An 11,144-nucleotide genomic window follows, 5' to 3' on the forward strand; every position below is an offset into this window, starting at 1 on the left:
TTTGACAATTTCAAGAGTCTCCCTTATAATATTTAATATTATACGTACCTACCATCAATGTGCAAAAGTACTCTTATACCCCCATTATATTTGCACACATATTTCCCACAAATGAAAATGAAAATAAAAATGAAATCATCACCCTTACGCCCCTCGTTCCTTTACTGTCATGACCAAATTCGCCCTATTTCTCTTCCCCCTTTTCTCTTCCCCATCCCTTATCCAACACCCCCTTGAAATCTTGGTGTTTACTTCTTCGCATCTACATGTAGTCAGTGTACGCTACCTTTCCTGCTCCTTTCCCCTCTCCTTGTGGCCCGCCACCTTCATTCCTCCCCCCGCACCTTAGTTAATATACTCGGATAATTTGATTTTTTTCTTTTTCTTTTTATGAGTTGATGAGCTGATAGATTTGGATATACTTGTCTCACAATCATTGTTGCAAGATTAGTCGTTCATTTTGTTGAATTGGCTATATTATTTGTATTATCAAGTGGTGTTGAAGACTATTGACCAAAGCCTGCTAATTAATTAAGCAAATTTCTAGATATATACAAATGTGATGTAAGTAGCTTGTTTTTCTAAGCATTCCTGTGCATCTACAAGTGGCGTGCCTTGTCTGAGGTTGAGTTTAGGGACCATTTGACCATTTCAAACGGCATACAAATGAAGTTATGAGATGATAATGCACAGACAACTAATCCATATTCGACCACATATTCTTCTTGAAGCCAAATACTATTAGGTGGCGTTTGGCACAGGGTATGGGGAATCAGGATTTGAAATCATATCCACTCTTGTTGTCTGGATAATGGATATGGGACTTGAAATTTTGTAATGATTTTCAAAAATCTGGCACCTCTCAGTTCTGAGTAATTTAAGAGGTTTTGTTAATTCCTCCATTTGATTCCAAAATAGATTTTCTTAAACATTTCTTTCATCGAATCTGCTCCCCCATCTCTACCCATATCTCCTCCTCTTCCCCACCAATAAATCACCTTCCCCATCACTATCGGCCGCTTGCTGTCCAGTAGCCCACCACTCCAAATCCACTCTCTACCACTCCCGTCACCCCAATCCCACTCACCTCAGCCACCCTTATCTTTTTGCCACCCTCGACCCGTCCAACCCATCAGTCCCCAGTTTCACTGAGCCTGCCAGTCAACCCCTTTGCCCCACCTCCCCTACGGCTGATGTATCCCTTCCACCTTCCACATAGTAGAGGCAAATATCTTAATTGTCTTTGTTCTTGGGTGGTCTAGGAATTTTGGAAGTAGTAGTTGAGAACTGCCGGTCTAGAAACATGCAGACGGAATTTCCAGCGGAGAAAGGTTGGTAATGGAAATTTATTGAAAAAAAAATGAAATAATGTTATTTGAAATCCATTCCTCACTGTTATGCACCAAACATCGGTGATCGTAATCATCCCTCTAACCAAAACCCATGCTGATTTTTCATTTATGATTCCAAATCCAATTGCAATTCCAAAGCTTGAACCAAACACATAGTTAAGATTAATGTGGCCCCAAACTCAGTGGTCCTCGCTTTTATTTCAAACTTAGCATTATCCTCACTTCTCATCTTTCAATGTTTGATCTATTATTATATAGATGTCGTACTATATGATGCCCGCATTAAAGTCTTGGTACTTTCTTCAAAGTCACAAATTAAGCATAGTCACAGTATTTGGTAGTATAACAGCATCAGAAAAATTAATTTGCTAGATGTTTTGTTGATTTCTTGAAATTTCTGTTTGGCATACACAGTCACATACATGCTGCCTTATTGACTTATGAAACAAAGCTTAATAATTCCGAGTTTCCATACTTTTTTATATGGGGAAAAAAAAGAAAACTGGTGCAAAGTTTCTGTCATAATTGGAGATAATGATGAAAAACATATGGGATGGGCTACATCTATACCCCTATAACCTAAATCCACACCTCTAATGCATTAATAACTTGTATTAAGAGCATGATAATTTGTACTAGTAGCATTAAAAGTTATATCAGATTTGAATTTAGACCGCAGATGTGAACCAACATAATAATACCCAAAAGGCCTTTGTTTGGAAAGCCATTTTCCTAGAAACTACCAAGTGTTAACCCATGCACAGCACCGGGGAGTATAGTCAGTACATTTCATTTGAGGATAAAAAATGTAATTAGTCCAGTTGATTTGATTGGTTAATTAAGAGTGAGAAGTCCTGAGGTGATTTTTTATTTACCACAATGCATTAGTATCTTTGATTGCGTAAAAGATATCTCACTTTTATTTTAATACAGCTTTAGTGACGGTCACATTTTCTTATCTTTATGTCAGAGTGCCGAATTGGTAGTGCAAGGGAGAAACCGAATGCAATAAACTCAACATTCTTTAAAATCAGCAAGTATCACAGGAACTGCAACCTCACAAAAACTCTGCAGAGAATTCCAATAATAACCAGCACCCCTTACTTCTCCCATTGATCTACTGATGATACCCCAAGAACACGGCCTAATTTTGAGTAATAGAGTGTGATTACAGACCCTACTTCAGGGAAGCAAAAATGTTATTAACTCTTATTAAAACTAATAATAAAAGATCACAAATTCAAGACCAAGCAAGTTGAAAATGACTTCTTTTACACAAGCGCGTGCGGACACACACACACACATATATATATGAATTTGCCACTTTTGTGCGAAATTTGAGAGCTTTTTTAAATATTCTTGATTGCATTGAGTGGTCACGCAATTTGTGTTGTACATGTATATGTAGCAAGTGCACAAATATTTTTGACGTCTATCGACATATTTCCGGGGTTTACTATAAAAGTCACAGCCAAGTTTGAAACTTCCAAGTTGTGATAATATCATTAGTTTGAAAAGTCACAGGCAAGTTTGAAACTTCCAAGTTGTGATAATATCATTAGTTTGAAAAGTCACAGGCAAGTTTGAAACTTCCAAGTTGGATCGATAACGCCATTGGAATATCTAATATAAATCCTGGACAGGAAATCTAAGTTGTGATAAGTTGGACATCAAGGATGGAGACATGGGGCCGGGGACGCATCCCAGAACTTTTGAAAACCTATTTTTATACTTCTTTATTTATAAAATTAATAAAATTTTCCTATTTCCACCCCCCTTCCTCAAATGTAATTAATAGTAATCTTTTATGTCCGGTCTTTACTTAACTTTCACATAACATACGAACCTCTAATATCCTAAACACGGTAGTATATCAATTAAAATTCCAATTTCTAGATATAATACATAAAAAATGAAAATACAACCGAAATAAAAAAATTAAAATGTCATTGATGGCCATTGTAACAGACACAACTCACAAAATGTCATTGTGTTCAACTCTATCTATCAATCTCCAAATTCCAACTTTAAGTACACTAAGGCAAGTCCTATCTTTAAGGTTTTTTTTTCTTTAGAGATTCTTCTATTATTCTTTTCAATCGTCAGTAATTCTCTATTTAAACAATTATTCTTAGCCATTTAGTATTATTCTTCCTAACAACTAACTTTAATGCAATATGATTTACGCGATTTTTTTTATGGTATCTTACTTTAATATCAAATCAAACTTGATACTCTTGAATTCTAAGATAATTTTTGTAAAAAGTAAATTCAATAATAAGTTTCTATATATTGTATTGAATTTTATTATAATTATTTTGCTTCAGACTTATCCTTTCACTAAAATGCTAGTTATGCTATTTTGAATTCAGAATCACAATTTGTGATACTTTCGTTGTTACATTCTTTTGTATTTCAAGCTCTCCATTATTTACCCCCCGAAGCAAAACTTTTGGCTCCGTCTGTGTCGGATATTCTTATCACATATGGCATCATAATTATCTTCAACCACCGACTAAATCGTGCGGTCGAAACATTTCCATGCATAGTTTATCTCTCCATCGTGAAACATGTCACGTAAATTTCCCTATAAATAGAGAAGAGGATGCTCCAGCTTCCTCAGCCTTCTCATTGTTCTCAACTCCAATTCTTCAGTTCGTAAACCAATTTGTGTGAGGAAAACAAAAATGGGTTCCAAGGCAATTCTCCTCCTATGCCTTTTGGCAGCAGTTCTAATGATTGCCTCAGAGGTGACAGCCAGGGATTTGGCCGAAAATAGTAAGCTTTTTTTTTTTTTTAAAGTGACCGAAAATAGTTAGCTATCCATTCAATAACTTACTCTTTCCTTTATCAACAATTTTATACCTGCAAAACATGAATTCCTCAAGACCCTTTTTTTCCTTTTAAAAAAAATATTGGTACTAACTAAATAGTTCTGCATGATCCCGTGACTATTTGCAGCCAATGCAGGAGAGAAGAGTAATGAAGGCCTGGAAGAATCCAAGTATGGTGGTGGCGGCGGTTGTTATGGAGGCCATTGTGGTGGTGGCGGCGGTTGTCATGGATACGGTTGTGGTGGTGGTGGCGGCGGCGGTTGTCATGGATACGGTTGTGGTGGTGGTGGCGGCGGCCACCATTGTTACCATGGTTGCTGTGGCCACGGCTATGGAGGCTGCAGATGCTGCACATATGCTGGTGAGCCAAAGGACGCTGGTTACACTGAGCCAGAAACCAAACCGCAAAACTAATAGCCAGGACGTATGGATCATGGCGCTTAAATGCCTTTGGTCCAAATTAAGAGGCTAAAAGTAATAAAATTATGTATTGTGTGATAAGAATAAGAGCTTTATCAGTGGTATCGAATTCACCATCAGGTGAATCACTGCAAATGATGATGTACTTTTCTCAACTTCAATGACGTGTAAATGAAATCTTATGCGTGTTTCAAGTTTCAACAGCCAGTATTTCTGCTTGGATTCACAAATATACTCACATGCTTCGTTGTCTAAATCTAAATTATACCCAAATAATTCAAGAATATTTGCTGAGAAATTTTTTAACACTTCGAGGTTTCAACAAGAGATTCCCAAAAGCTACACTATCTTAAGCCTTGACTCCTTTCAGACAGGAAAAAGAATGGCAAAAGCTCCTTTTGTGATCATTTACTAGTAGATCTAGAGACAGTTTTGTCATTTGAGCAACAAACTTCAGGCAAGGAACAAAGTCATGTTTTTTGAATTTATTTAGTGTATCGTGCTGTTAAAGCTTATGAAATTAGATAGTCATGTTCCTGATATTGGAAAACGACATTCAGTGTACTGGACCCCTTCCTTTGAACTGATCATGCACAAGTGTTTTACGTCCTCGAGTCTCAAATTAAATTCAGGATAATTGACACTCTTGTAGCCAGCTAGTCAATTAGACTTTTAACTTTCTCGTGAAATCAAACTAGTTAAATAAACAAAATCTCTTTGAGCTTTTGACATGTTTTTTGGTCTGGTTAGATTAAATATTTGGTTTTATCATTTCTTTTCAGCTCGTACATTATACTTGACAGATAGGGGAGATAAGGGTATTTTTTTTTAATCTATTTTTAATCAAACACGTAACAAAACCGGATAGATAGTGAGTTTGTAAAATCTATTATCACAAATATTGGGATTAGATTAGTTGATTATGTATATTAAAATTGCAAAAATAAAAAATAAAAACTACTTTGAAGATGGTTAACTGATTTATAGATGAACCAACGTACCAAATTTAGCCTTGAAATTGTTGTATATTTGAACTACTAAAATTACAAATTTTTTGGTGCAAAGCCACTAAAATGACTTCATGTAGCATGAGATTGTTTTGCCATGACACAAAAATGCTCATAAAAGAGACACATAAATTTTTTTTATAAATAAAAAGTCTTGAATATAAGATATTCTAATTATGATTTTTTTCATCTTACCGTCAAACCCAACCTTCTCCTGTCAAACTAGCAAATACATACAGTGAATATTACATCACTTCTCAAGCACTTATTTGTGTTAGTTCGGATGCTCAGCATCCTCAGGCTGACCAGGATATGGGCAGCACCTGCAACCCCTACCTTAACAGCTTCAGCTGCAACAATAAAAGCGGCAATATCCACCGTAACCACCGCGAGGGTACCACCATATCCACCCCCCCAGGATATCTCTAGCTCTCATGGATAGCCCCACATACATCCAGGGTACTTGGCTTCTTCTGCGCCATTCGTCTCAAACTGTCTTGTCTACATTGAAGATAATAAAGCGTGTATTGGTATAATCTAGGAATGATTTATACTTTCGAACTTTGGTCCAATTGGTGCGTGCTTTTATTTTAACGAATACCAAAATCTATAATGTTTTTAAACTCAATCGAGGGTTTTCTTTCAAACTATGTGCCATGCAAATTCAGTATCTTTACAGATACCAATAAAACGGTTAAACACTACGAACTATTAGGTAGTTTTATCATAGCCAACCATAGATGACTGATCACTATACGCCAAGTCCCAAAGTCAGAAAGACTTCTACACTTCAATGTACAGTAGTTTTAAATTAAGGTGTGTTTAAATTGTAAAGTATTTTTTTAAAAGCATTTAAACTGCAAAGTACAAATGTTTGGGGACATTTCAAAATATAAAATATGACACTTTAAATTGGACGAATGGAGTACTAATTTCAGTTGTACATTTAAAGCACGTTTTGTTCAATTTAAAATATCATGATTTCTATTTTGGGATGTCTCCAAATGTTTGTCATCTTATCAAAATCAAAATTAATATTATCACAACCTTTATCTATGTTTCATACTAGATTCAAATTTGAATTTCAAATTTCGGATAAAAGATTGGAAACAAAACACTAATATCACAATTTAGACACTATTCTTAACAAGTTGAAATTCTGAAATGCGACAAACACTTTGGGACAAAGAGAGTACATGATTTAAAAGGTGAAATTTGTCGTCCTAAAATAAAAGGACGAAATTAGACTAGACAACAAATGTCTTGCTACTGTCAACTGAATTGGAGGACTCAGCCAATTCCCTAGCAATTAACCACTTCTGAGGTAATCATTAACACGGTAGCTAGCCATGGAAATGCAATAGAAAAGAAATGTCTTCGAACCCATTTTAATTTGCTGAAGGAAACTGATTTTGTGAAGGATGAGAAAGCTGGAGGTAATTCTTTGTAAAATTGCCGTCAAAGGGGTCGTGGCCTCGGCCAACGATGTAGTTGGACTTTAAAGTTTAAACAGATGATTGATTGCTGTATTTGGTACGATGTCTTGTCAAGAAAATTAGTGATATACCAAATGCACTTAGTCTATTCACCCTTTCACAGCAATCATACAAGTGATTAATACATCAAAAAGAATTTACTCAGTCCATCAAATGTCTGCGAAGTCCATATTACTAAGTTGGTTTTTCTTCCGGGACACTTCGAGTCATTAAATCCACAGAGCAAGCATGCACGATTGCAGAATCAGTTGGTGCAGTAAAAGTTGAATTCGTATATGCCGACTGGTACTTGTTTTTATTACACTTTAAAGTGTCCATATAATTTTTCCGACAAATGAGAATGAATTATGTCTTTTCTTAGTCAAAGATTGGATTCATTTTAAAAGGGTAAAAAGAGTGATATGGCAATTTTAAATATTAATATTAATACGCATTTACAATTTGACACAAGTAATTTATATCTTTTTTCTGTTGCTTTATGCTTCTTTCGTCACCAAAACATGCATGTTTGGCACTAGACAATAATTTTCATCAAAGAATTATTATGCTCACAACCACTAATGAAAAGAAAAAAATAAATAAAAAAAAGACACCATCACAGGTTTTTGGGTTAATATTGTCAGGAATATCAAATATATCATCAATGGCGTCTCCAAGTCTATTGCTAACCGATTCTTGATTGTATTTGAACTCAAGACAGCCTTTTCTCAAACCCCCTCCTATTTATGTTTAATAGGAAATCCGATTTTTCCTACAAGTTAAAACTTAGGATAAGTATCAACATTCAACCGGACTAATTTAAAATTACTTTTGAGTGCCTAGTCTTTGTCTATCCTTTACATTTTTTGCGGTTGTTGTTATTTCTTTGAAAAGTAAACGAAGAATTTGTTTGCACACTCTCAGAAAAGAAAAGAAAAAGATTTTGCTTGCACTCTTTCGAATGCCCTTTCTTTGTCTATCCTTTTCATTTTTCAATTTTACACTTAAAGCATTTTAGTTATTTAATCTTCTTATGCCAACTGGTTATTAAATTATCCTTGACAGTATAAGAATCATATAACCAAAAAAATCTAAGTCTCTAATGACAACAACTAGAACATATATATTTGAATTTAAGCATCCTCATCCTTCCAAACTTCTAAGCCCCTCTATATGAAATTTATACTAAATAAGCCTTATTTAGTAGGCCAAAAAAAATGTTGGAAGTGAAAATGCTAAATATCCCCGGTCCCCTAGTTTTGTCTTTCTATACCAATCCTATATTTACTCTCGCTATTAAAAAAGACTTTATGCACAAAAAAAATTGGAAAAAGATTTGGCAATTCTAATTATTATTATTTCCCTAATCACCCCCTCCCTCAACTTTTAATCTTCCTATCCACCTTATATCAAATTATCCTCATTATTTCACAAGAAAAAGGAAGATAATAAATTCAAATCTATTAAAATGTATTAAAATGGCTAATCTAATAATTGTTGAATGCTATTGTCTCTCTTTGCCACATTTTAGTCTTCATATGGATGAAAGATGGTTCCAGACAACAATACCTTTGTTGAGCAAACCCAAAAACTAAGAAAAGGGGATGAACTGATGGCCAACACTTGATGCTATAAATTTTTTAATAATTAGGATTAATTTTGTCTTAACCATCCTGGTTCTAGAATGGTTGGAAGTGGTAAAGATAGCTAAAAAGACAATCTTTTAACTTAGACCTTAAACCAAAATACATGAAGTTGAAGCAGCAGAATTTGAATAGTAACACCTATCTAGCCAACTTCTTCCAATTATCCCTAATGATTGTGTCTAATAAATCATTTGTAATAAACCTTTGCAGTGAATGGAATTTAGCCAGCTGAGCAGTCTAGAAGTCTAATCAGTGACGTCAAACCTTGTTCTCCAACCTTTAATTTGCAACAACCTTTAATTTGCAACTCACTAAAAAGACCAATGCAACAAACTTACATTCCTAAAATACCCCTCCCTCATTAATTCCTTTCACCAATTACCTACTAAACCACATTCTCCCCAATTTAATTAGAGACTAAGGAAGTTTAAGTAATTACAGCCACACAAAAGCTATTATCACTTATACCCATAGCTAAAAAGACAATCAAAATAATCATACATTTCCAAAATACCCATAAAAAGACACAACCCCATTTCTGGAAATGTATGACAAAAGAATTCACAATAAGTTGTATTCTGTGTTGTACCTACAATATAAACTTTAAATGTACAAATATGAGGATATCTTTGTAAACATACTCAAACACACGCTGCTATGAGTTGTACCAAAAGCTTTAAAAAAGCAACATATTATTTCATATTTCCAAAATGCCCCTACTCATACGGTTGAAATTCAAAGCCCCCTTTGACTAAAACTCATTCTTATATAGTATAAGGATACTAGCTCTTTAAAGAAAAAAGAAATATTTGGTTTGATTTTACTTCTCCCTTAATAGAGCTATATTCCATATGATTAATTTTACGTTAAATTATGCTAAACTGGAAGAGTTGCTTATATTTAACTTCCTATTTTTGTGCTGGTTTTTCATTGGAGGGGAACAAAGGGCTTGTCTTCAAACTCACCATTGATGGCTAATAGAAATGCATTCAGATTTCAGACTAATGTTCATAGAAATTTAAGCATTAAAGGCTTTCACCACCACCTTAGGGGTTTTCAACTGTTCATGGCTCTATTTTGTCCTCAAAAATTACATTTTTGTCAAAAGCAGATTGAGATCAATTCACTGATACACGCATCTAAAAATGGACACATGCTTGCTTCAATATATTACATATATTTCTCGGCCTTTGAGACAGTTATTTCAACATATTTGTCAAACACAACGAACTGATTTTCAAGTTATGGATTAATTAGTTTGACATATAGCATTAGAATTAGTCAATACATTCCTAGCAATACGTTCCTAACAAGAGAGCAAAACACCTTGATCAGCCTTTCTTACATCCTTTAAATAAGAAAGTTTCTAAAATCTTTGACACCAATATGAAGAACTACCATTATTTAGCCTATGTTGTTGAAACCTTCACAAAATGCCTCTGTTAATTTATGTGTAACTGTACATAATTGAGTAGATATAAGTTTTCATTGAATCATTAAGTGGGCCATGATGAATACACTGTAAAATAAAGTCAGACCATTTTCAGATGAATGAATAAAGTGCATAAACATTTTTTCTAAAAATAAAAAAAAAAAAATCACCAGAGCTTTTCTTTGATTCAGTGTTCCCTCACTGACAAAGTAGTGTGCGAGAGGCAAGATTTTGAGATTGAACTACATCTTTCCAGCAATCGTACTCGTGGGCCATGCACAACTTGTTGAAATAATAAGAAAATTGTTAGATGCTTTATGTGTATTACTTAGCATTGGTACCAGGTGTATTAATAACATTAGTAACTTATCACTAGATAATGATAGCAAGTCACATTTTATAATAGGTTAATATTAATAGTTTATCATCAAAATAATTGTAAGTCATAGTATTTTATTTAATATGTGATGTACAGGGTGGTGAACTAGGATTAGTACTATAGCTTATGAAATTGCACATTGAAAAGCATCTTGTTGAACAGCTTATGCCTTGTAGACATTTCCTATGAGTTTAGCATTGAGTTGAACTTATGCTTCATTTAGGGTGTAGATAATGTGAAATCTAGAATTAATGAGAATTATTTATTTAAATAGTACAATATGCATAAAATAAGAATTTTCAAGTTGTATCACGCCAGTACAAGTGTAGCTTATACTTTTTATAAATGTCCTTATAGTATGTTCAAGAAGTCGAGAATAATAAATATCCTAATAGTATGTCTGTTTTGCTTCTACCTAGACAAATACATGCAACAGTTTCTACTACGACTACTTCTCCCCAAATAAGGCTTAAAAACCCATGATGTGGATAGAAGCCTGGATTAGCTGGTCAGTTATTGCTTCTTTTTTTTATAGGGAGTTACACATAATTCTTGGAGTTTTATGACAGGAAAGTGACTCTATTTTTATCTGTTCTTTT

The 11,144-nt window shown here is 34.3% G+C and overlaps 1 protein-coding gene across 2 annotated transcripts; it reads left to right on the forward strand.

The window, feature by feature from the left end:
* The first annotated feature begins 3,958 nt into the window (after positions 1-3,958).
* Positions 3,959-4,807, forward strand: LOC113736428 (uncharacterized). Of its 2 annotated transcripts, none has more exons than XM_072084714.1 (2): positions 3,959-4,130; positions 4,323-4,807. In XM_072084714.1, the coding sequence occupies exons 1-2, from the start codon at positions 4,040-4,042 to the stop codon at positions 4,598-4,600; spliced, it is 369 nt and encodes a 122-aa protein (XP_071940815.1). In that variant the 5' UTR covers positions 3,959-4,039; the 3' UTR covers positions 4,601-4,807. The 2 variants fall into 2 exon arrangements, with proteins under 2 accessions (XP_071940815.1, XP_027119185.2); XM_027263384.2 differs by having other exon boundaries at positions 3,964-4,130; positions 4,314-4,807.
* Positions 4,808-11,144: the final 6,337 nt, after the last annotated feature.

The sequence above is a fragment of the Coffea arabica genome, chromosome 3e (genome assembly GCF_036785885.1).
Source record: "Coffea arabica cultivar ET-39 chromosome 3e, Coffea Arabica ET-39 HiFi, whole genome shotgun sequence".
NCBI lineage: Eukaryota > Viridiplantae > Streptophyta > Magnoliopsida > Gentianales > Rubiaceae > Coffea > Coffea arabica.

Coding starts and splice junctions, on each gene's coding strand:
- LOC113736428 (XM_027263384.2), top strand. CDS start 4,040: ATGGGTTCCAAGGCAATTCTCCTCCTATGCCTTTTGGCAGCAGTTCTA. Junction 4,131..4,313: donor CAGGGATTTGGCCGAAAATA/GTAAGCTTTTTT, acceptor GACTATTTGCAG/CCAATGCAGGAGAGAAGAGT.